General features: G+C 38.6%; 2 protein-coding genes across 8 annotated transcripts in view; one reads left to right on the forward strand and one right to left on the reverse strand.

Moving 5' to 3' along the window:
• Positions 1-244: 244 nt before the first annotated feature.
• The window catches only part of CEP63 (centrosomal protein 63), a 65,007-nt gene continuing 38,176 nt past the window's right edge, over positions 245-27,075 (reverse strand). For 4 of the 7 annotated variants that reach the window (XM_025881952.2, XM_073899778.1, XM_025881945.2 and 1 more), the window contains exons 7-15: positions 17,459-17,692; positions 14,836-14,975; positions 13,835-13,972; positions 11,366-11,480; positions 10,296-10,493; positions 7,915-8,001; positions 3,802-4,007; positions 2,720-2,996; positions 245-763 (exon numbers count right to left, since the gene is read on the reverse strand). In XM_025881952.2, coding sequence (XP_025737737.1) covers positions 605-763; positions 2,720-2,996; positions 3,802-4,007; positions 7,915-8,001; positions 10,296-10,493; positions 11,366-11,480; positions 13,835-13,972; positions 14,836-14,975; positions 17,459-17,692 — 1,554 coding nt within the window. In that variant the 3' untranslated portion in view covers positions 245-604. Of the gene's footprint in view, positions 764-2,719; positions 2,997-3,801; positions 4,008-7,914; positions 8,002-10,295; positions 10,494-11,365; positions 11,481-13,834; positions 13,973-14,835; positions 14,976-17,458; positions 17,693-27,075 lie in introns of those variants that run through there. The other 3 variants (XM_025881958.2, XM_025881968.1, XM_073899798.1) reach the window with 2 other exon arrangements.
• LOC112831626 (histone H3.3A-like) lies at positions 17,931-19,007 on the forward strand. The gene has a single exon (XM_025881976.2). It carries the CDS (start codon positions 18,012-18,014, stop codon positions 18,420-18,422), a length of 411 nt encoding a protein of 136 aa, XP_025737761.1. The 5' UTR covers positions 17,931-18,011; the 3' UTR covers positions 18,423-19,007.

A 27,075-nucleotide genomic window follows, 5' to 3' on the forward strand; every position in this document is an offset into this window, starting at 1 on the left:
TGCAGAGGCCGAGCATTTCCATCTGACATTCCATAGGCACCCCACGCCTAAAACCAGCCCCTGGCCCCTCCCTCCACCTCTCTTATACTTGTGTTGGGAGCAAAAGAGGGCTTCCTGTCAAAGTTCTTTCATCCCTAGACACGCTAGCAGCCCAACTGGCTAGTAAACAGCAACGCCAGTACATCGACCTGGATCTGGGTCAGTTTGACTCTGAAATCCGTACTCCTACTACATACTTCTGTAGTTACTTTATCTTCAACTTGTATCATAAAATCTTTATTTTAATTAGTCTCTAGCTATTCACATTTAAGTCATCAAGAGAAAATATCACTTTATAATAAATATTAATGTAAGGAAAAAAAAAGCCTAGCAAAATGGTTTATTCTTACAAGTTATTGCTGGAAAAAGTTCTTCAAACAAACCAGTGCAGTGAAAATGCCTTAGAGAAGTATCCGCTTTTCCGATTCCTTCACAACAAGTGTTAGGATGTCTCATCTTGGCATTTTTTGCATCTTCGTGTTGTGAAGAGCCACTACTTCCAGGTGACAGTAACTCTTCAGGGTCTATTTTCCTTTCCAAGTTTGTGATTTTTTTTTTCAAGAGGCTACTTTAGGGTCGTGAATTGTTTCACTGTCTTTTCACTCTCTCTTTTGAGTTCTTCAATATGGGCATCCAGGCGCTCTAGAATATGATGCGACCTCAGCTCCTCCTCTTCCAAAAATCTGGTAGCTATGGAACCCAGAGGAGATAAAGGCAAGGGACACTGGAGGAGAAACAAATTTTGACATACGTAAGTTGAACAGTGTACTTCTCACATACATTTTCATGCTATTTTCTAACCAGAAATATTAAAAGGTGACTTTTAAAAAACTACTTTTTCTTCTGAAGAGAGATTTTTGTCCTAATAATTAGACTAGTAAAGAAAAAGAAAGAAAGAAAGAAGCCGTTCTGGAAAAATTAACACAGACCTCTTCCTTTCTGACCCAAATTGTATAAATGTAAAATGTCACATAAAATATATTAGTTATGGGTCTGAAGAGTATCTGTTTAGACTTTGTATAAAGTATACATACATATAGCCTTTAATAGGCTTTAATACCCCAGAAGAGAGTATACTTAATGTCTGTTACTGCAAATTCACTTTTAAAATCTGAATATGTTACTTTGATTTTAAAGCACAGCAAATCTACTAATAACATATTAGATCCCAAGTGAAATCAGTAGTTTCCCTCCTCCAAAACCTCAGGTCCATGAGCCCTCATCTGAAACTCCTGGGACCATGGTATATCAGAATCCGGACCTCAGAAAGGTAATAGAGGACATGTACCACACACAGTCCCTCCTCACATGCAGTAGTTACTTCTAGAGTCACCTCAAACACTGAGTTAGTGAATAAAGCATCACTGCTCCTTGGGGAAATACACACACACACACACACACACACACACACACACACGCACAATCATCCTAAAATGATTCATCCTGTTGGAGTCGATTTTCTTTATTTGACAAAAGAGAAAACGAGGTTCAGAAGTTGAAGTGGCTTGCCTGAGGCCGTCCCACTAACGGGTGCTAGAACTGGGATTCCAGCCCTGTTCACCAGCCCCAGAGCCCATGCTCCTGGAGCTTACCCCACGCTGTCCTCACCTCCTCCCCTCTCTCTGGTCACCTCTGTGTGACAGCTGGACAGAAGGGCAGAGTGCCACCTCCGCCAACCTCAGCTGGGAATGTGCAAGTCTAGGGATTCAAATTTTTCACAGCTCTGCTCACAACCACAAATGACCGTAGGAGTCCCTCAAGTCTCGACAGAGGGTTACAAATAGTTTAGCGAGGAGGCAATTCACAAACACAGAATCCACGATTAATGAGGATCAACCGTATTACCTTACTGGAGTCTGAGGTAACGTCTCATAATCAAACACATTGATATTTCTGAAGTAAAATGCTAAGCAGAATTATATAAAATCTATACATATTATCGCATCAGTTCAGGTCAGGTTTTAGTGCCAAGTAAGTTTTGCTGCCAAATGTAGGAAGACAGTTTGCAGGACGTTTTTGGATTTCAGAATGACATGTAAGGGAAGTAGAGACTTATTTTAAAAATGAAAAGAAAACCTCTCCATGGACTTGTTGGTACATTCAAAAGTCACAAATACTGAGCTTTCACAGGTGTGGGACCCCTAACTGGTGATGGCAATGAATGGCCAGAGGCGAGTGCTTCAAGTCTGCACGGCAGCTGCAGGAACATGGGGCCAGCACAGTGTCACCCTGCGTGGCACTGAATCCATGTTCTGGGTGCATCAGGTGCACTTCCTTCCTCTGCCTCCACCCACCCTCTTTTCTCCCTTTCCCCCAGTTCCTTCCTTCCTTCTTCACTGTCTAGACCTCAGGACTACCTTGGCATCCAGAGATATTCCTTGAACCAACCATTCTAATACAAAATTGACCCTCTCTGAAAAAGGCAGGAAAGGAATTTCCAATTAGGGTTAAAAAACAGGCATGGCTATTAACTTTCAGAACTAAGACGCATTTTGAAAAGTAATCAGGGCTGAATGTGTCTTCACAAGCAAAATCCTAAGACAGAAAAACATGAGAATAATACAGAGTACTTAAGATAGAGAACTGGTAAGAAACAAACCAACACACCCCGTCACCCACCTTTATCCTTCAAATAAAAAATAAAACCAAACCAAACAGTAAGATGAGAAAGTTTCCATACCGAAGACATAAACTCTTCTTGGTCATTTAGACTCTCAGAGACAGTGTCCGAATAATTGGCTTCGTTTACATCTAGCACTGAAGGCAAAGAGTTAGTTTTGCACAGAAAGTTAGAAGGCAGAGAGACGGAACTGCAAGGGGTGATCTGAGAACTCAGGGGGCTGAGGACCCTGGACACAGGCTCTATACTATCCAACGCTTGTCGTCTCAGAGAATGGAGACCTGTTTTGTAGTGCTCAGTCTTTATTCCATCATGTCTGTAGGGGCCATGGGTTGGCCTGGATAGCAGATTAGAAAACAAAACAAATATAAATTGTAATGACTTTTCTCTTTTAACACAAAACTGTTACAGGAAGTTAAAATAAAGGAACTTAAAAATGAAGGAACAGGCTAACCAGTTAAGACTATAATTTATAAAATGAGCAGCCCACTCAGACCCCTTGTTCTTTCTATCCATTCAGGCCCCATATCCAATCCCCACTGCCAGGCCCCGGCCCTCAGACATGGACAATATAGCCAGGAAGACAAGCTACCAGAGAAATCGAGTGTGTCTGGTGCTAGGACAGAGGGAAGTACTGTGCACATGAGATCTGGTGTCAAGGTGGCAGTGGAGGTGAGGTGTCAGCATGGGCTTTGGTAGGTAGGTGGGAAAACACATAAGCCATATAGTAAGAGCTGAAGCCAGGTGGGTTTTCATGGAACGCTGACTTCTTATGGTAACAGCTCATAATTAATTGACCAAAAATACAAAGGAAGCTTTCTTCATATAAAAAAGCCAATTTCTACTTCTTATGGTATCAGTGGGGGTTCGAGAGGTGGGAGGCAGCATGGAAAGGCTCGGGGGAGGAAGGACATTGTTTATACATACATCCAGAGTGTGTGAAACTAAAACCTGAATGAAAGTGCTTTATAACCCTCCGCCACTTTGTATAACCTCACAGTAGGCTTTACTCGTATACACTGTACTTCAGAGTCAAACATAGGGCTGTTTGAGGAAGATTTAATTTCTGTAAGTCTGAAATTATTCTCAAAGAAATGAGAATTAATGGTACACATTTTAAGTAAACTGTGAAGAAATTTTACTTGAATTCTGTATTCTTGAACTCAGGTGCTCTGCTGTGTATCGGTTTAAAGATCCTGTCATGGTTTTTTTTGCACATCTGAGTAGAAATTTCCAGCTTAGATTTAGTATCCATCAAATCTTTCTGTAGTTGTTGATTTTCAGACACTAATTTATTTAATGCCTCAATATAATTCTCCTGGAGGTCTGCTAGTGAAATCTCTTTTGCCTAATAAAAAAGAATACTAGAGTTACTTAATTGGTATAAGAATACCTGTGATCTATGATACCGCTGGTGGGAAACTACATTTTTTTTTTTTTTTAGTTGTAACTAGTTCATCTATGGCTTTACTTTGGAAAAAGTGACTATTTGTGGTTTGCCCCTCCCCTATGAGAAAACAAGTGTTGTTTCTTACAGTGAATGGGGGTGGAAAATGAGGAGCACGATGGGCTTCCCTGATGTGCCAAGGAAGATCTAAGGAGCCAGAAGAAGGCTGGAACTCAGATGGAGGAGAGCTACAAGAGAGAATGAGAAACAGAAAAAAGAAAGAAAATAGCAGCCATAGGTTCTTCCAGAGTATCTATGGAAGAAAATTGAGAGACCTAGTTCAAAGAAAGACATTTGAACAGAAGGTTCTGAAAAGGAATTCCAGCTGGCGGGGACAACTTTTAAATAAGTACTCTCTGGTCTTAAGGACTTTTACATAACATTGGCACCTGCTCTGGTATGTGAAATTTGAAATACACATAAAACAGCATTCAGGTATAAGGTAGGAATTCCTACTCTGATCTGGTCTGGGTTCCGTGATCATGAATTTTACTTTTCAATTCCAGGTGTTTCCTGGTAATGCTACCTGAAAAAACAGTAGTCTGGACCATTTTTTTTCTTTTTTTTTTTTTTTAAAGATTTTATTTATTTATTTGAGAGTGAGAGAATGAGAGATAGAGAGCACGAGAGGGAAGAGGGTCAGAGGGAGAAGCAGACTCCCCGCTGAGCAGGGAGCCCGATGCGGGACTCGATCCCGGGACTCCAGGATCATGACCTGAGCCGAAGGCAGTCGCTTAACCAACTGAGCCACCCAGGCGCCCTTGGACCATTTTTTTTTCTAACGACCAAATATTTTGTTAGCATTCTGAAAAATTATGGTAATTTTCTTTGGAATTTAATATGATGTTTAGCTTGGTCTTTTCTGGAAAGAATTTTCTGAAAATAAGCTGGTCAAGGTGGTTTAACAGAATTAAAACATACACTTTAAAACGTAGTCTTCGATTATCGACTATCTATTCGTGTGCCAGTAGTGACAGTAAGTTACAAAATGTTTCAGTAAGTTGTCAATGCCAGTTAAAATCTCAAAAAAGAAAAAAAAATTGCAGGACATAGGAGTTAAATTACAAACTACTGTTGATTTTTTAAAGGTGGCAAATAATTTTACCAGAGCTACTGCTTTCATTATTAAGACAATTAGATAATTTCATTAAAATTGTTATTTAATCCAAAAACATTCATTTGTAAAAGTACTTCCACCTTCCTAGGTGGCAAAATGCAAAAAAGAACTTTCTAAAAATTATTCTTAATACATACAACATGTTGGGGCACCTGGGTGGCTCAGATGGTTAAACGTCTGCCTTCAGCTCAGGTCATGATCCCAGGGTCCTGGGATCGAGCCCCACATTGGGCTACTGACTCAGCGGGAAGTCTGCTTCTCACCGCCCCCCCAACCCCGGCCTCTCCCCCTGCTCATGCTCTATCTCAAATGAATAAAATCTTAAAAAAAAAAAAAATACAACATGTTCACACTGTGTGTAATTTCAAAACCAGAGGAAGTTTAAAATGCTTGAGGGGATTTTGACCAGCCAGAGTCTGGTATTTGATGTCATTAAATATATATTTTTAAAAAGACAGTGCTTTGCTTTTGCCAGGCATCTCTTAAAGTTTTCTCAAATTTATTATTTTATTAACAACAATTAAAGAAAAATCAATGTGAGAGGTAATATAAAAATTGTGCGCCAAGCACATGCTGGGCTGTGTGAAGAAAGGACAGGTTATCGCTGTTAGACGGGATTTCAGGAGAAATTCAGCTCAACGGAATCTCTGGTCATAGTCTGGTTTAAGCACCCTGAAGAGTTCCCAAGTCTTAAACAGGAACAGATAATCACTGCGTTAAGATTCTCTCGATAAGGTATTGCCAGCCAAATCCTGAGCCTTTTGAAGATTCTGTGGTGTAAATCAGGTTGGTTCTTGGCTTTCTCCATACTAGCTTCATATTGGCTTTATAGGGGCAAATAAAATTATCTTTTTCTTTCTTCCTTCCTTCCTTCCTCCCTCCCTCCAACTTCCCCCTTATAAAGGGTTTAGCTGCTTTCTCCTCTCCTCTCTTTCCCATCCCTTGTGGGTCTGCACTTAAAAAAAAATCCTTTCATTATATTTTTAGAAGGATTTGGGAAGGAGCAAGATTAGATGCATATTTTCACCTGCCACCTTAAATGACAACATAATAAATCCACAGTATAGATAGCCACAGATTAACCATCCCTCTAGACGCTAACATCTAGTTTACTTCAAAATTTTGTACATTGCAAATAACACAAAATGACCATTTCAGCACATTTGTTCCTATAGGATGGGTTCTTTGGGAATGCAAACTGATTTGACCTTTCTGGAGAACTACTCTGCAATAATTATCAAAATAAGAAATGCACATGACCCAGAAGTTTATACGCTATATATATTTACAAGTTTAATGGATATTGCTAAACTGTCCTCTAGAAAGGCTATACCAATTCACTTTCTCATTAACAGAGCATGGGAGCCTGTTGCCCTATATCCTTGCCAATATTAGCTATATTCGTTTTTAAAAATCATTGTCCAGCCAGTTAGCAAAAAAGTATTTACTTACTTAGTTTTGATTATTAAGGATGCTGAACAGCTTTTCTTATTCACTGGACTTTTGCATTACTTCTATGAAATATCTCTGTTCTTTGTCCATTTTTCTACTGGATTCCAATCTTTTTATTATCTTTCCAGGAAATCCTTGTATTAATATATTAACTTCTGTCTATTTATAAATTGTTTCCCCCAGTCTATTAGTCTTTTTTATGGGGTATTTTGCCATCCACAAATTTTACATTTTTATTTCGTAAAATTGTTTATGTTGTTGTATATTCTTTATGGTTTCATGAGGCTAAGAGAATCTTATTGTCCCAAAAGATTATAAAAATAGTCCCCGATATTGTATTCATTTAACATTTTGCACTTTCTCCCTCCCCAGCCTCCATAATCCATGATTGTGAATTTAAAACTACTTAGTAGTGAATAGGGGCGCTGTGTAACCATACGTCTCTGGTGGCACAGAGTCTCTGGAAATGCAGAAAGAAAAAACTTCTACAATCTTTGGGCATTTGACCTACATCAGCATTACGTCTAAAAAAATGTAGGCACTTTAATTTAAAAGAGGTCAGAATAGATGGGTCATTTTGCAAATTATAAGAATTTTATAACAAAAGAGCTAAAAGGACATCCATACCGTTTATGAACTCACTGTAAACTGACCATGTTCTCCCCGCTTCACAGGAGCTGGCACACACCTCTTACCCCCCAACTAGTTTACTCTCAATCTCTTCAAGGCAAGAATTCTATCCCACTCATCCTTGCGTACATTACATTGCCTGCGAAAATACTTTGAACACAAAAGATTCTAGAATATTTGACTAAACAAATTGTATCTTATAGAAATATAATTAAAACCAAATTATGTAAAAGATGATATACTTTATAAGAAAAAGGTACTATCAACATAATAATTCTAACAATAATAATAGCACCTAACATTTATTGTGCACTTACAAAATGCCAGGCACTATGCTAAGCACTTTATATACAGGCTCCCTACTAAGAACATAGACTATACATGTATTTTGTCATATACATAATATAAAAAAATCTCCCAGTTGCTGAAGTGGAGAGTGATATTTTGCTCACTGCCATCATTGTCTTGACTTCTTTTTATTTGAGCAAGTTTCTGCAGAAGGATCATTCCACAGTTTAATCTTAACTCTCTCTTTACAACATCAATATTTACAAAGTGATTTCTTTAAAAGGCCTGGATAATAGAAAAACTTAAGTTTCTATTACGTACCTCGTGTAAACCCAATTCCAATTTCATCACCATTTCAGAGAGATGACGATTTTCTAACTTGAGTGACTCCATCTGATCCAAAATCTCCTGAGAAGGGAAAAGCAGAAAAAACAAATAAATGCACCTACAAAATTTTTCCATGTATAATTTTCCTTAGGCAAAAATGCATTCTTCATTCATATAAATATATATATTTAATTATATTAACATATTAACAAATATATAACATATTTATATATAAATACCTTTCTAAAAACATTTTTTACGGGTGCCTGGATGGCTCAGTCAGACTCAGATCTCACTCAGATCCCGAAACCTGGGATCGAGCCGAGTCAAGCTCCCTGCTCAGCAGGGAGTCTGCTTCTCCCTCTGGCCCTCCCCAACACTCATGCACATACGCTTTCTCTTTCTCTCAAAGAAATAAAATCTTTGAAAAATAAAAAGATTTTTTTAAAAAAGGTGTGTCAAGATGTATTAACACACATGCATTTAAAATATTCTAAGAAGATGTATGAGCTCAGGGCTCCTGGGTGGATCAGTCTGTTAAGCAGCTGACTCTTGATTTTGGCTAAGATCACGATCTCAGGGTCCTGAGATGAAGCCCCATGTTGGGGCTCTGTGCTCAGTGGGATGTCTGCTTCAGATTCTCTCCCTCTGCCCCTCTCCCTGCTCATGCTCTCTCTCAAATAAATAAATAAATCTTTAAAAAAAAAAAAAAATGAACAAGTTCCCTGATCAATCCCTCCCACTCTCCAGTGTTAGCCTCATCTCATGTGGTTTACACCTCCAACATCATATGGACTGCACTCCTTTCACAAGAGAATACAGACATACCTCAGAGATGTTGCGGGTTCAATCCCAATAAAGCAAGTCTCACAATAAAAGGAGTCAAATACTTTGGTTTCCCAGTGCATGTAAAAGTTATGTTTACACTATACTGTAGTCTGTTAAGTATACAATAGCATTACGTCTAAAAAAATGTACGCACTTTAATTTAAAAATACTTTTTTGCTAAAAAATGCTAACCATCACCTGAGCTTTCAGTGAGCTGTAATTACTGATCACAGATTACCATACAAATATAATAATAATGAAAATGTCCGAAATATTGCGAGAATTACCAAAATGTGATACAGAGACATGAAGTGAGCAAATGCTGTTGGAAAAATGGTGCTGACTGACTTGTTCATCACAGGGTTGTCACAAACCTTCAATTTGTGAAAAATGTAACATCTGCAATGTGCAATAAAGCAAAGTGCAGTAAGAGCAGGTGTGCCTGTAACTGACTCCCCCTCCTCATTTCCTCCTTCTCCTCAGCGGTGTGCTCGACCATTCCTACCTGAAAAAGACTCCTCCCTTCTTTGGTTTCCTGCTTCCTTTGTGAAAACTATCTAGTTTTCTTCCTTATTGCTACCTTTTTTTAGCTCTATTCCAACACCTTTTTACCCTAAATGAGTAGTTTCCGAAGTGTGGTTCGAGCTCTGTCTTCATCCCTATGCTTTCTCACCACATTTTCTAAGTCTCTCAGGGCGTTTCAAATGCCCACTCCATGCAGACATGCCCACAGCCAAATGCCTCACCCCGATTTTAATCTTGAACTCCAGGTCTTCTGTAGAATTGACTATTAGATATTTCCATACAAACGTCCGGCCTTAATCTCAAACCAGTGTCTGCTCCACCAGCTTCCCTATTTTGTGTTACTTTCAAACAAATTCCGTATCTGCCCTAGCCTGCTCCCTATCTTTTTCTCTATTTCACTAAAGGGCATCACTTTCTACTCAGTTACCCACGTTGCAATCCTGAGTAACATCTTCCCCTAACTCTGTCTAACTCGCCCTCCCTGTTCAAACAAATGCAAAGCCCAGCTGATTTTACCAGCCACCTATCTCAGAATTCCTGCATTTCCTTCTACCTCCCCTGCCCACTGCTCAGGCCACCATCTTACTGCTGTAAGGGTATCTGAGTGGTCTCTCTGCCTCCTTGCTCACTCTCCGTATCACCACCATAGAGACCCTTGATGCCTGCTTACAGCCATTCTCTACTGGCCTCAAGAGAACACTAAGCCCTTCCTACCCCGGCAGGGTCCCAGGAGCCAGTCCCTGCTTCCCAGTTCCACCCCTTGCCACACTCAACCCACGTGGACTCTAGTCTGTCCCAGCGGACACATCACACCCCCACCATGCATGACAGACACAGCCTCTCTACTCTGTACTCACTCTCACCTCCCCCCCATCCTCACAGAATGCTTGTGAACCAGCACACCTCAGCCCACAGCAGGAGTCTAATAAAAATTTGCTGAATTAAATACTGTGGGAATTATATCTGTACTGAATGCCATGTTCAAAAACACTTCAGATGAAGAGTTTTTGTTCAAGCTTCACCTTATGTTCTACGGCTTTTTCTTCTGCCTTTTGGATCTCTGCTTTGAGTCGCTTTTCCATGTCAGAGGACGAGCTTTTGGTGGAAGCAATAGTGATGTCTCGCTGGTGTAACTCCCGAGTTAGCTGTGAGATTTCCATCTTCATTCCTTCTAAGGCAGAACTGTAGCTTTGTTCAGCCTGTAAAATCTGTTCTTTCAACTACAAAGAAACAGAAAGGAAAGCGTAAAGAACAAAGAGAAAGCATGTAGACAGATAAATATGTTAATAGTTAAAAATAATAAGGCAATTTTTACCTTACCCCAAGACATGAATTTTTTCCTTGATTAAGTTCTACAGAAAATTAGCAATGTACCAAGTTGTATGTCTACGTGGAAGGTCAGATGGCTATACCCACAATAATTCATTAATCTCAAAACAGGGAGAGATGGGTTATTTGAATGCTAAGAACCTGTGTCAAAGTCCATGCACACATTATTTAGAGGTCAGCAACTGTGACCTTCATTCTTTCTTTTTTAGTTGCAAAGCTAACAATTTTGTGTATATGGCTTCCTTGTCCGCATAAGACAAGAGAAAGTAAGAGAAAGAAAGAAGCCAGAAGCAATCTCAAGTAACAAAAATTATGAGTCAACAAACACAGCAGCCAGGGCCCATTAATGTGGAGAGGAGAGACAAACAGCTCCACATACCTCAACAGCCAATGAGGGGATTAACTAGACCAAGCCACAGAATACATACCCATGACCACCTTCAGTCAATAAGAAAATACTAAATGCTAGTTCATATAATATCTTTTTGAAAGCAAAAGAGTGTAAATCTTTTAGAACATTTAAAACAAAGCTTAGAGTTCAAAGAGGATAGGCTTCAGTTCCCTTGAAAACGTTTATATGGCATCCCTAAGGATGACAAAGACTTTCCCTAAGCACATTCTGGGTGCACGTCTACTCCTGAATATCAAGTGGCTCCTTGGCCCACATTTTTCTCTCATTAAATATAACTCCTATGACCTCCCAACCCACAGCTCAGTCCATATATATATACAACTTGGCGACTGCAGGTAGGCAGATTTTTACCTTCTTAATCTCTGCCCTGTACTCATTGTTATGTACTTCCATCTTCTTCAATTCTTCATATTTGTCCATTAGTTCTTGGCTCAGTTGTTTACATGTTGCACTCACAGACTCCAAGCTGTATATATGACAAAAATATGATCACATACTTCAAACAAAAACCCTGAAGCACACAGATTCAATTATCTAACTTACCTTTTAGTGTCCAAGAAATATCTTAAACATCACCTCCCACCCCAAATTAAAACTCATTTTCAATTTCCTCATCACCAGAGGCAACTAAATCCAATTCCAACTTTTGGGGATACTTTTGATTTCTCTGTTTACCTATACTCTTTCCCTCTGCTTAAAATTTAACTGGTTACAAAATTCTAAAGATTACAGCAACTTCACTACTTTTCTCTCTCAAATTGTACAAGAGTTACCATCATAATTTTAATCTCCACCATACTTAATTACAATTCCACACTACACAGCTTCCACCTTGTCACCCTTACTTAAGAATCAATCCCTCATCAGATACGAGAACCTCAGGGAACCATAACTCTTTTTTTTTAAGATTTTATTTATTTATTTGAGAGAGAGCGAGAGGGAGTGCACGAGCATGAGCAGGGGGGAAGGAAAGGGAGAGGGAGAAGCAGGCTCCCTGAGCAGGGAGCCCCAAGTGGGGCTCCATCCCAGGACCCTGGGATCATGACCTGAGCCAAAGGTAGATGCTTAACCGACTGAGCCACCCAGGCGTCCCAAACCATAACTCTCTTATCTCACCACTCATTTCTGTTAATAAAATTCTTTTGCTCCTTTCTCAGGGAACATTTTGTTCAAACTAAACAACCTAAAGTATCTAAAATGGGTTCCTTTTTCTATTTGCCTTTTGATAGAAAAAATATTTTTAAAAGACATTGTTTATTACTGAACACTGGTGTATGTTTCCATTTATTTCAATTTTACCTATTTCTAAATATCCTAAAATGCTCATTTATTTGGTACTTGGTATGTCAGTACAGTGTGTCAAACACTGAGGCAGAGAGAGAAGAATTATAGATACTCCTGTCCTAGCTACAGATGGGAAAATTGGGGCTTAAAGAGGCTAAGGATCTAAGGTCACACTGCAAATCAGAAAGAAGAGGTAGGTCTTTAAAGCCTGAAGGGAGCACAGTAAAACATACCTACGTGTAAGATACTAAAAAGTCAATCAATGGAAAATCTATGATAGAAAATATAAATTTTAGTTCCAATGTCAAAAAGAATAATAAGCTTTGTGGAGCTTGGGTGCCTCAGTCAGTTAAGACTCTTGATTTTGGCTCAGGTCATGATCTCAGGGTTGTGAGATCAAGGAAGGAAGGAAGGAAGGAAGGGAGGAAGGAAGGGAGGAAGGGAGGGAGGGAGGAAGGGAGGGAGGAAGGAAGGGAGGGAGGGAAGAAGGAAGGATGAGCTTTATTTTATTCAGTTTGAAGTGTATACATCCTGAGGCACCAGGGTGGTTCAGTTGGTCAAGTGTCTACCTTCGGCTCAGGTCATGATCCCAGGGTCCTGGGATCAAGCCAGGAGTCGGGCTCCCTGCAGAGTGGGGAGTCTGCTTCTCCTTCTCCCTCTGCCTCTCTCCCCAGCTTGTGCTCTCTCTCTCACTCACTCTTTCTCCCTCTCTCAAATAAATAAAATCTTTAAAAATAAATTTAAAAAATGTACACATCCACCTCAATAATGATAACCAAGAATATCTTAAGTATTCCAAGGTGCAAAGCAAATAAAGCAAAAAACTGTATGTGCATGGTATTTAATATGTAAAAAAAAATACCTGGTGGTTTCCAAAAACAGAAATAAAAAGTAAAAAGTGTATTACTTAAAGATAAACTTAAAAGGGTAAAATAGCAATATTTTTGTTCTTTGTTTGCCTAAAGGCTAATAGTTCATATATTTTAAAATTTTTACATACAGAAAATGTTAGTGTACAAACATTTCATGTTTAAAACAAAATATCAACCTCTTCCCAGTCACAGAGTTTAGAGGTATGACAAACAAAAGTTCACAAGTATGATGATGAAGCAAGTGAGCTGGGTATGCTCTAGCATAGATCAGGATTCAACTAGCATCCAAGGAAATAATCAACAGCACTTCGGGACACAAGAAAGGAGCGTCATGTGCCCAGTGTGCCCTCGCTGAGAGCAGCTCCAGCCTAACTTTTTTTTTAAAGATTTTATTTATTTATTTGAGAGACAAAGAGCGAGCACAAGCAGGGAGAGGAGCAGAGGGAGAGGGAGCCCCCACTGAGCGTAGAGCCGAACGCAGGGCTCCATCTCATGACCCTGAGATCATGACCTGAGCCGAACTCAAGAGTCGGTTGCTTAACCAACTGAACCGTGCAGGCGCCCCTTCACTAAGATTATTACGTTAGTTTACTTTATCAATATGACGATCAAAAATCATTTTTAACAACTTGAACACTCTTGAAATGTGTATGTAATTATCTACCTGCCTTCCAAACGAGTCACCTCTGCCTGCAGAAGTTCTTCACTACTGTGGGTGAAATCCAGCTGGGACAGCATGTTGCCTAAGTCCCCCTGCTCGTGTGAGGTATACCTCCTTCCTGCCTGTGACTCCTCCAGTGACCTAAAGACAGAGGAGAACTGTTAAAGGCCTCTGATCCTTGCAAATAAAACAATGCATAATCAGTTCATATTTCCCAATTGTTTTTGGTAATGAAACTGTTTGGAACTCTTCGGAACTCTTCAGCTTGTCTCCTGCTTCATGAAAAGATCACTTGGGAGAGTAAAGAAGCATGAGATGATGCTTCTCAAAAAAGTCAGCAGCAGTTTACTCCTTTCTCAACTGGGATTTGGCCTGTTTTTCTAGGGAAAAAGATAAAACGACAAAACTTTTGTTTCCACTTGATACCTTGAGCCAAAGAAACCGAAAAGTTACAGGAAAGTTCTGCCAAGAATAGAAATGTGTATCAGACCTAAAGGAAAAGGAGCATAGCTCCTTCTATTACTTTCCACTACAAGCATCACGAAAATAATTCATATTTAGAAATATAATGAGTTTTAGGATTTTTTTTTTAATGAGCCATCTCAATAGCTGGCTTATTAATGATGTTGATGATAAGCAGCTACTTATCATGACCTATTCTACCAAGAAAGGGAAGCCTTCCAGGAAACATGGACTACAATTCCTTTCACATTTGGAGTTTCACCAACAGTACAGATTGACCAAGTAGTTTCTACTTTCTAAACATTACAGTCTTTTGGTTAGGGACCCAAACTGGATGCAGAAAAAAAACTAACCACACAAAATTTTATAACACCATAAAAATTTAACTCAGAAATTAAAAGTGAATAAGAAAACCCATAATGTGATCAAACACAAAATTATGAATACATAATATTAACACTGGTGCTCAATGCCAAACCACCAAGTGGATACAATTAATATTTAAGATTAAATAAAAAAAATAATAATAAGATTAAATATACCTTATGGCCTCTATTGTGTGTTGAGCATCAGTTGGCTTTAACTTTGCTTGTAGCTTCTCCTTTTGCATTCTTTCCTCATGCATGAAATTTTCTTGAGACTGAAGAGTTGCTTTCAATTCTCTCTTTTCTTCCTGGAGAATCTGCAAAATACTCAGAAAAAAAGTCAGATGTTATCACAATTTTTCTATTTCATAAGAAAAGGAAGCCAGGGAGTCAGACTATAATAGGTACAATATTAATAAGGCTATCAATGTCTGATCCATTAGCTACAGATTAGGGAAGAAACCCATGGATTCTTGAACATAGTTCGAGATTAATTTTTTTTTAAGTTCTTATTTAAATTCTAATTAGTTAACAAATAGTGTTGGGAAAACTGGACAGCCACATGCAGAAGCATGAAACTACTTTCTTACACCATCTACGAAAATAAACACAAAATGGATAAAAGACCTAAATGTGAGACAGGAATCCATCAGAACCCTAGAGGAGAACACAGGCAACAACCTCTTCAACCTTGGCTGCAGCAACTTCTTGCTAGACATGTGTCCAAAGGAAAGAGAAACAAAAGCAAATATGAACTATCGGGACTTCATCAGGATAAAAAGCTTTTGCACAGCAAAGGAAACAATCAACAAAACCAAAAGACAACCGACAGAATGGGAGAAGATACTTGCAAATGACGTATCAGATAAAAGGGCTAATATCCAAAATCTATAAAGAACTTAACAAACTCAACACCCAAAAAAACAAAATATCCAGCCAAGAAATGGGCAGAAGACATGAACAGACATTTCTCCAAAGAAGACATACAAATGGCCAACAGACACATGAAAAAATGTTCAACATCACTCGGCATCAGGGAAATACAAATCAAAACCACAATGAGATACTACTGCACACCAGTAAGAAGAGCTATAATTAACAACTGAGGAATCAACAGATATTAGTGAGGATGTGGAGAAACGGGAAGCCTCTTACACTGTTGGTGGGAACGCAAACTGATATAGCCACTTTGGAAAACAGTATGGAGGTTCCTCAAAAAGTTAAAAATAGAGCTACCCTATGACCCAGTAATTGCACTACTAGGTAATTATCCAAAGGATACAAACATAGTGATTCAAAGGAGCACATGCACCCCAATGTTTATAGCAGCAATGTCCTCAAGAGCCAAATATGGAAAGAGCCCAGATGTCCACCGACAGATGAATGGATAAAGAAGATGTAGTGTGTACACAAACACACACACACACCCCCCGTAATAGTACTCAGCCAACAAAAAGAATGAACTCTTGCCATTTGCAACAATGTAGATGGAACTGGAGGGTATTACGCTAAGCAAAATAAGTCAGTCAGAGAAAGACAAATACCATATGATTTCACTCATATGTGGAACTTAAGAAACAAAACAGATGAACATAGGGGAAAGGAAAGAAAAATAAAATAAGATGAAAATACAGAGGGAGGCAAACCAGAAGAGACACTGAACTCTAGGAAACAAACTGAGGGTTGCTGGAGGGGAAGGAAGTGGAGGGATACGGTAGCTGGGTGATGGGCACTGAGGAAGGCACGTGATGTCATGAGCACTGGGTGTTGTATGCAACTGATGAAGCACTAAATTCTACCTCTGAAACTAATAAAAAAATAAATTTAAAAAATTCTAGTTAACATATAATGTAATATTGAGAATTCAGTGATTCATCCCTTACATACAACACCCAGTGCTCATCACAAATGCCCTTCTTAATGCCCATCACCCAATTATCCCTTCCCCCCACCCACCTCCCCTTCAGCAACCCTTAGTTTGTTCTCTATCTTTTAAGAGTTTATGATTTGATGACCTCACTGATATGAGGAATTCTTAATCTCAGGAAACAAACTGAGTGTTACTGGAGTGGTTGGGGGTGGGAGGGATGGGGTGGCTGGGTGATAGACATTGGGTAGGGTATGTGCTACAGTGAGCGCTGTGAATTGTGCAAGACTGTTGAATCACAGATCTGTACTTCTGAAACAAATAATGCAACATATTTTAAGAAAAAAGGAAAAGAAGAAGATAACAGGAGAGGAAGAAAAGGGGAGTATGTCAGAGGGGGAGACGAACCATGAGAGATGATGGACTCTGAAAAACAAACTGAGGGTTCTTGAGGGGAGGGGGGTAGGGGGATGGGTTAGCCTGGTGATGGGTATTGAGGAGGGCACGTTCTGCATGGAGCACTGGGTGTTATGCACAAACAAGGAATCATGGAACACTGCATCAAAAACTAATGATGTAATATATGGTGATTAACATAACAATAAAAAATTAAAAAAAAAAGTTTATGATTTGCCTCCTTTTTTTCCCCCTTCCCCTTTGTTCATCTGTTTTGTCCCTTAAATTCCACATATGAGTGAAATCATGGTATTTGTATTTCTCTGACTTATTTCACTTAGCATAATACACTCTAGTTCCATCCATGTCATTCATTGCAAATGGCAAGATTTCATTTTTTTGATGGCTGAGTAATATTCCACTGTCTATATATACACCACATTGTCTTTATCCATTCAGTTGATGGACTTTTGGGCTAGTTTCTCTTAAAAACATGCATACACACATTTCCCCAACTGTAGTAATTTTAAAACAAACCTCTAATAGTTTTTCAGATTCCCTCAATTTTTCTTCTTTTTGCCGCTGCTCTTGCATAACAGACATATTGGTTCCAACCAAGTCATTGACCCTCATGGTGAGGCGCTCTATTTCCAACTCATTGGCACAGATAGTGTCATTGGCCCGCTCCAGCTTACTGCTCAGGTGCTGAATTTCCGACTGGCTGGACAACTCCACAGACTCTAATTTCTGTTTCCGATTGACAAGCTGAGCCTTGAAACACAGATTACCAATAGATAGAAATGAAATAATAAAAGAATATTTGATGAATAAGGAAGACTAAAATAAAACTGAGTTTTACTTCCATAAAAATGTAAAGCATTAGCTCATTTATAATAACCCACTCATGACCCAAAAAAACAAAAAACCTCTCATGATAAAAACTGGGAATAGAAAGGAACTTTCTTAACTTGCTAAAGATGATCTAAAAAGAACTGTACAGGATGCCGTCGCTCGCCAACGCCAGCGCCGCCTCTAGCTCGCCGAGCTCCAGCCGAAGGAGAAGAGGGGTAAATAAGGAGGTTTCTGTACCATGGCTCGTACAAAGCAGACTGCCCACAAATGGACCGGTGGTAAAGCACCAAGGAAGCAACTGGCTACAAAAGCTGCTCACAGGAGTGCACCCTCTACTGGAGGGGTGAAGAAACCTCATCGTTACAGGCCTGGTACTGTGGCCCTCCGTGAAATTAGACGTTATCAGAAGTCCACAGAGCTTCTGATCCGCAAACTTCCTTTCCAGCGTCTGGTACGAGAAATTGCTCAGGACTTCAAAACAGATCTGCGCTTCCAGAGTGCAGCTATCGGTGCTTTGCAGGAAGCAAGCGAGGCCTATCTGGTGGGCCTCTTTGAAGACACCAACCTGTGTGCTATCCATGCCAAATGTGTCACAATTATGTCAAAAGACATCCAGCTAGGGCACCGCATACATGGAGAACGTGCTTAAGAATCCACTATGATGGGAAACATTTCATTCTTTAAAAAAAAAAAAAAATTTCTCTTCTTCCTGTTATTGGTAGTTCTGAACGTTAGATATTTTCTTTCCATGGGATCAAAAGGTACCTAAGTCTATGATTGCAAGTGGAAAAATAGGGGACAGAAATCAGGTATTGGCAGGTTTTCCACTGTCACTTGTGTGTGAATTTTTAATATAAATGCGGGGACATAAAGCATTAATGCAAGTCAAAATGTTTCAGTGAACACGTTTCAGCAGTTCAATTTATAACAATTATAAATAAACCTGTTTAATTTTTCTGGACAATGCCAGCATTTGGTTTTAAAACAAGGAAATTTCTTATTGACAGCAACTAAATGGTGTTTGTAGCATTTTTATCATACAGTAGATCCATCCATTCGCTATACTTTCTAACTGAGTTGTCCTACATGCAAGTACATGTTTTTAATGTTGTCTGTCTTCTGTGCTGTTCCTGTAAGTTTGCTATTAAAATACATTAAACTATAAAAAAAAATATATTTAAAAAACTGTACAGCTAAAATCATACTTAATAATGAAAAATTCAAAGCTTTCTCACTAAGATCAGGTACAAGTCAAGGATATCCCCTCTTACTCCTTTTTAATATCAACTGGTGTCCTTGCTAATGCAATAAGGCAAGAAAAGGAAATAAAAGGTATACAGATTGGGAAGGAAGACATAAAGCTGCCTTTGCTCAAGGATAACATGATCATCTATGCAGAAAATCTGAAAGAATCAACAACAACAAAAACCCTCCTGGAAGATTCCTCAAAAATTAAAAATAGAACCTACCATCTATCCATCCCACTACTGGGTATTTACCCAACAAATACAAAAACACTAATTCATAGGGACACATGCACCCCTATGTTTATAGCAGCATTATTTACAATAGACAAGATATGGAAGCAGCCCAAGTGTCCATCAATTGATGAATGGATAAAGAAGAGGTGGTATATATACACAATGGAATATTACCTATAAAAAGAAATGAAATCATACCATTTGCAATGACATGGATGGAGCTAAAGAGTATAATGCTAAGAGAAATAAGTCAGAGAAAGATTAATACTATACGATTTCACTCATAAGTGGAATTTAAGAAAGAAAACAAAGGAGCAAAGGGAAAAAGAGAAAGAAACAGACTCTTAACTATAGAGAACAAATTGATGGTTACCAGAGGGGAGGCAGATGGGGGTGGATGGGTTAAATAGGTGATGGGGATTAAGGAGTACTCTTGTTGTGATGAACACTGGATGTATGGAATTGCTGAATCACTCTATTGTACACCTGGAACTAATATAACACTATATGTTAACTAACTGGAATTAAAATAAAAACTTAAAAAAAGAGAGAAGAAAAAAAACCCTCCTGGAATTAATAAGCAATTATAGCAAAGTTGCAGGCTGAAAGTTAATACACAAAGCTCAATCACTTTTCTATATACCAATAATGAACATGTAGAATTGAAATTAAAAACATGGTATAATTTACATTAACACCTGAAAGAATTAAATATTTATGTATCAGTGTAACTAAATAAATATAAGATCTATTTAAGGGAAACTATAAAACTCTGAAGAATTAAATCAAGAAACTAAATAAATGGGGAGATATTCCATGTTCATGGATAGGAGAACTCAATACTCTCAAGACGTCAGTTCTTCCCAATGTGATCTATGGATTCAACACAATCCCAATCAAGATCCCAGCAAATTATTTTATGGATATTGACAAAACGATTCTAAAATTTACATGGAAAGGCAAAAGACTCAGATTAGCCAACACAATATTTCATAAAAATTAACTCAAAATGTATCATGGACCTAAATGTAAAATGCAAAACTATAAAACTCCTAGGAGATAGCGCAGAAGAAAACCTAGATAACTTTGGGTATAGGAATGCCTTTTTAGATACACCAAAGACATGAGCCCTGAAAGAAATAACTGATCTGAACTTGATTAAAATTAAAAACTTCCACTCTTTGAAAGACAATATCAAGAGAATGAGAAGACAAGCCAGGGGCTGGGAGAAAATATTTGCAAAAGACAGACCTGATAAAGGACCATTATACAAAATATAATAAGAATCTTAAAACCCAAGAATAAGGAAATAAACAACTCCATTAAAAAATGGGCCAAAGACCTGAAAAGGCATCTTACCAAAAAAGATATACAGATGGCAAATAAACATATGAAAAGATGATCTACATCATATGTCATCAGGGAAATGCATATTAATACAATAATTACACATCTATTAGAATGACCAAAATCTGGAACAGTGATGATACCAATTGCTGGTGAGGATGTGGAGCAACAAGAACTTTCATACACTGCTGGTATGAATAGAAAATGTTACAGACATTTTGGAAGACAACATGGTGTTCTCTTACAAAATTTAATATATTCTTAACATACGATCCAGAAATTGTGTTTCTTGCCAATTACCCAAAGGAGTTGAAAACATTATGTTCTCACAAAAACCTGCACATGTATGTTCACAGCAGTTTTGTTCATAACTGCCAAAACTTGGAAGCAACCAAGATGTCCTCCAGTAAGTGAGTGGATAAATAAACTGTGGTACATCCAAACAATGGAATATCATTCAGTGCTAAAAACATGAACTATCAAGACATGCAAAGACACGAAGGAACTTTAAATGCACAATCCTAAGGGAAAGAAGCCCGTCTGAAAAGACTACATACTGTATGATTCCAACTATATGACTTTCTGGAAAAGGCAAAACTATAGAGACAATAAAAATATCAGTGATTATGGGGATGCAGGGCAGGAGAGAGATAAAAAGGCAGGGTACAGAGGAATTTTACGGCAGTGAAATTACTCGGTATGCTATTACAATGATGGGTATATGTCATTATACATTTGTACAAACCCATATAGACCATACAATACCAAGAGTAACCCTAAAGTAAACTATCATGCGTCAATGTAGGTTCATCCCTAGTAACAAACGTAGCATTCTGGTGAGCAATATTGAGAACAGAGGAGGCCATGCATGTACGGGAGCACACAGGAAATCTCTGTATCTCCCTCTCAATGTTGTTGCAAACATAAAACTGCTCTTAAAAAATGAAATCTTAAAAAATTATATAATAAATATCTTAAGAAGAAGGGATAAGAAAGAATTGAGAAAGTAAACGGATTCCTCAGAAGAGATGCTGCCCACCTACTGCAAGAACAGCTGCATTATTCTACCCACTAGTGCAAAAGTTTAACTGCATCTGACTCATCCCATAGGAAATGGATTTCTCTCCTCTTTACCACATAGGAAATATAGGAATTATAATGCATTATTTTATTTCTTATGGAAGCTCATAAATTAGGGTTTTTTCTTAATCACTAAACATCTTAAATTTCCAGGTCAAATTTTCCTCTCTCCCCACCCCAGAATATGTTGCGTGTAGTTAATTATTCTGTATTTTCAGATACATTACAAACATGCATATTCAGACTATTCAAATTGACCACAGGATGTTCAAATTTGGGGTGGAGGGAACTGGAGAATTTTGCTCCTTGAGGAAAAAGGTGCTTAGAGGAGAGGAAAGACTGGTTCTGTCATCAATATTTAGACACTCCTCGAGCTAAAAGACTTAACCAAATATAGTGCATCTCAAATTAGTTTCTTTCAATGATTTATCTACTGAGGTACATAGGAATAAAACTGGTTAGTGACTATCTCACAGACCTATAGTATAAAGTTCCAGCAGACTTAGATAATTCCTAGGCTGTGTATCCCAGCAATCCCGGTTTTTAGTTCCCAACTTTCTAGTGTTCACAAGTTTTAATCCTGTATCCAGAGAGGTACTTCATCTAAATACCAAAGATAGACATGAATCATCTGTGTAAGTAAAACTTGCCTTATTATAAATATTTTTAAAAGGTAAAGGTATCCAATTTTATTTTTAGAAATTCAAATGGAAATGTCTCTGGGAAATCAATCTGCCATGGATTAAAGATTTTATTGTATACTGTACAGGACCCAAATCCCATACTATGGTCACATAAAGTAGATGCTCAATAATGCCCATAAGCCAGAGGAATGCTGGAAGGAGAAAGGCAAAGAAACCGACAAATAGTGTTTATATAAATTACAGATCAAGATTCCAGTGTAAAGAACCAAAATCTTTTTACCAGATTCCTATCATAGTCTGAAAAAAAGGTATCAGATAGGTTTAGATCCGCAAGAATAACTGCCAAGCATGCAACTGTCTCCAAACGTTTAAAATACAATATATACTTTTTTTCTCCCAAGGGAAACTCTTATACAGAACCTTGTACAGAAAAAATAACTGAAGAGACTGGGTGAGGGTGAGGAGTAAAGGGCTGGAGCCCAACTTGCTGAACCTTTCTGACCCCACCTTAAACTGCACAGAAGCCCTGGGCCTTGGCAGAACAGAACTAGAAAGCCTCTGCCCAAATGGACACTCAGGCTGAAAGACAACACATAACTGCAAAACACTAGCATTATGTTTTTAACACTGCAGTAGAAGGCGCCTGGGTGGCTCAGTTGGTTAAGCATCTGCCTTCAGCTCAGGTCATGATTTCAGGGTCCTGGGATCGAGCCCCACGTCAGGCGCCCCGATGAGCGGGGAGTCGGCTTCTCTCTCTCCCTCTGCACCTAACCCCACTCTTGCTATCTCTCTCAAATAAATAAAATCTTTAAAAAAAAAACAAAAACACTGCAATAGCTATTTTATACTACTTAGTTCAAATCTGTAATCTTAAAGTAAACTCAACATTGAAGTTATAGTTTAACTAAGTTCAAGTTTAACCAGTGAGTCTAGATTTGATACTTAAAAACTAACCAACTTCTTAGTTGTGAAGAATCAAGAACATAGCCTTCTTTTATTGACTCACTCTTTCAGTCACATACAAATATAGTGTTTAAGCACAAAAGGAAGTACATAATCGTTCCAGGACAAATTCTCAATTTTCATTGACTGGAATTAATACACTCAGCCAGTGCGATCCGATAGGGCAGTCACTAGTGACGGGTGGCCACTGAGCACCTGAACTGTGGCTGGTCTGCACTGAGATGTACGCAAACTGTAAAATACACCTGGATTTCAAATGCGCAGTTAAAAAAAAGAAAAAAAAAAAAGAATGTAAGTGCTGTAATGATATTTTTGGTATACTGAGTTAAATATATGAATTTCACTTCTTTTACCTTTTTTAATTGTTATGTTAATCACCATATATTACATCATTAGTTTTTGGTGCAGTGTTCCATGATTCATTGTTTGTGCATAACACCCAGTGCTCCATGCAGAATATGCCCTCTTTAATACCCATCACCAGGCTAACCCATCCCCCTACCCTCCTCCCCTCTAGAACCGTCAGTTTGTTTTTCAGAGTCCATCGTCTCTCATGGTTCGTCTCCCCCTCTGACTTACTCCCCTTCATTCTTCCCCTCCTGCTATCTTCTTCTTTTTCTTTTTTCACATATGTTGCATTATTTGTTTCAGAAGTACAGATCTGTGATTCAACAGTCTTGCACAATTCACAGCGCTCACCATAGCACATACCCTACCCACTGTCTATCACCCAGCCACCCCATCCCTCGACCCCCCACCACTCCAGCAACACTCAGTTTGTTTCCTGAGATTAAGAATTCCTCATATCAGTGAGGTCACATGATACATGTCTTTCTCTGATTGACTTATTTCACTCAGCATTACACCCTCCAGTTCCATCCATGTCGTTGCAAATGGCAAGATCTCCTTCCTTTTGATGGCTGCGTAATATTCCATTGTGTATATATACCACTTCTTCTTTATCCATTCATCTGTCTATGGACATCTTGGCTCTTTCCACAGTTTGGCTATTGTGGACATTGCTGCTATAAACATTGGGGTGCACGTACCCTTTTGGATCCGTACATTTGTATCTTTGTGGTAAATACCCAGTAGTGCAATTGCTGGATCGTATGGAAGCTCTATTTTCAACTGTTTGAGGAACCTCCATACTGTTTTCCAGAGTGGTTGCACCAGCTTGCATTCCCACCAACAGTGTAGGAGGGTTCCCCTTTCTCCACATCCCCACCAACATCTGTCGTTTCCTGACTTGTTAATTTTAGCCATTCTGACGGGTGTGAGGTGGTATCTCATTGAGGTTTTGATTTGTATTTCCCTGATGTGGAGCGATGTTGAGCACTTTTTCCTGTGTCTCTTGGCCATTTGGATGTCTTCTTTGGAAAAATGTCTGTTCGTGTCTTCTGCCCATTGCTTGATTGGATTATTTGTTCTTTGGGTGTTGAGTTTGATAAGTTCTTTATAGATTTTGGATACTAGCCCTTTATCTGATATGTCATTTTCAAATATTTTCTCCCATCTGTCGGTTGTCTTTTGGTTTTGTGGACTGTTTCTTTTGCTGTGCAAAAGCTTTTTATCTTGATGAAATCCCAATAGTTCATTTTTGCTAGGACTTCTAATACTATGTTGAATAGCAGTGGTGAGAGTGGACATCCGTGCCGCGTTCCTGACCTTAGGGGAAAAGCTCTCAGCTTTTCCCCATTGAGAATGATATTCGTTGTAGGTTTTTCATAGATGGCTTTTATGATATTGAGGTATGTACCCTCTATCCCTATACTCTGAAGAGTTTTGATCAAGAAAGGGTGCTGTACTTTGTCAAATGCTTTTTCTGCATCTACTGAGAGGATCATATGATTCTTGTTCTTTCTTTTGTTAATGTATTGTATCACGTTGATTGATTTGCAGATGTTGAACCAGCCTTGCAGCCCAGGGATAAATCCCACTTGGTCGTGGTGAATAATCCTTTTAATGTACTGTTGGATCCTATTGGCTAGTATTTTGGTGAGAATTTTTGCATCCATGTTCATCAAGGATATTGGTCTATAATTCTCCTTTTTGATGGGGTCTTTGTCTGGTTTGGGGATCAAGGTAATGGTGGCCTCATAAAATGAGTTTGGAAGTTTTCCTTCCATTTCTATTTTTTGGAACAGTTTCAGAAGAATAGGTATTAATTCTTCTTTAAATGTCTGATAGAATTCACCTGGGAAGCCATCTGCCCCAGGGCTTTTGTTTCTTGGGAGATTTTTGATGACTGCTTCAATTTCCTTAGTGGCTATAGGTCTGTTCAGGTTTTCTATTTCTTCCTGGTTCAATTTTGGTAGTGGATACATCTCTAGGAATGCACCCATTTCTTCCAGGTTATCTAATTTGCTGGCATAGAGTTGCTCATAAGATGTTCTTATAATTGTTTGTATTTCTTGGGTGTTGGTTGTGATCTCTCCTCTTTCATTCATGATTTTGTTGATTTGGGTCATTTCTCTTTTCTTTTTGATAAGTCTGGCCAGGGGTTTATCAATCTTGTTAATTCTTTCAAAGAACCAGCTCCTAGTTTCGTTGATCTGTTCTACTGTTCTTTTGGTTTCTAGTTCATTGATTTCTGCTCTGATCTTTATTATTTCTCTTCTCCTGCTGGGTTTAGGCTTTATTTGCTGTTCTTTCTCCAGCTCCTTTAGGTGTAGGATTAGGTTGTGTATTTGAGACCTTTCTTGTTTCTTGAGAAAGGCTTATATTGCTATATACTTTCCTCTCAGGACTGCCTTTGCTGTATCCCAAAGATTTTGAACAGTTGTGTTTTCATTTTCATTGGTTTCCATGAATTTTTTTAATTCTTCTTTAATTTCCTGGTTGACACATTCATTCTTTAGTAGGATGCTCTTTAGCCTCCATGTATTTGAGTTCTTTCCGACTTTCCTCTTGTGATTGAGTTCTAGTTTCAAAGCATTGTGGTCTGAAAATATGCAGGGAATAATCCCAATCTTTTGGTACTGGTTGACACCTGATTTGTGACCTAGGATATGATCAATTCTGGAGAATGTTCCATGTGCACTAGAGAAAAACGTGTATTCCGTTGCTTTGGGATGGAATGTTCTGAATATGTCTGTGAAGTCCATTCGGTCCAGTGTGTCATTTAAAGTCTTTATTTCCTTGTTGATCTTTTGCTTAGATGATCTGTCCATTTCAGTCAAGGGGGTGTTAAAGTCCCCCACTATTATTGTATTTTTGTCAATGTGTTTCTTCACTTTTGTTATTAATTGCCTTATATAATTGGCTGCTCCCCTGTTAGGGGCATAGATATTTACAATTATTAGATCTTCTTGTTGGATAGACCCTTTAAGTAGGATATAGTGTCCTTCCTCATCTCTTATTACATTCTTTGTTTTAAAATCTAATTTTTCTGATATAAGAATTGCCACCCCAGCTTTCTTTTGGTGTCCATTAGCATGGTAAATGGTTTTCCACCCCCTCACTTTCAATCTGGGGGTGTCTTTGGGTCTAAAATGAGTCTCTTACAGACAGCATATGGATGGGTCTTGTTTTTTAATCCAATCTGATAGCCTGTGTCTTTTGATTGGGGCATTTAGCCCATTTACATTCAGGGTAACTATTGAAAGGTATGAATTTAGTGCCATGGTATTGCCTGTAAGGTGACTGTAACTGTATATTGTCTGTGTTCCTTTCTGATCTATGCTGCTTTTAGGCTCTCCCTTTGCTTAGAGGACCCCTTTCAATATTTCTTGGAGGGCTGGTTTCGTGTTTGCAAATTCCTTTAGTTTTTGATTGTTCTGGAAGC

Source organism: Callorhinus ursinus, unplaced genomic scaffold (assembly GCF_003265705.2).
Source record: "Callorhinus ursinus isolate GAN/ISIS: 27379988/994484 unplaced genomic scaffold, GSC_fseal_2.0 scaffold1, whole genome shotgun sequence".
Taxonomy (NCBI): Eukaryota; Metazoa; Chordata; class Mammalia; order Carnivora; family Otariidae; genus Callorhinus; species Callorhinus ursinus.

Coding starts and splice junctions, on each gene's coding strand:
- LOC112831626 (XM_025881976.2), top strand. CDS start 18,012: ATGGCTCGTACAAAGCAGACTGCCCACAAATGGACCGGTGGTAAAGCA.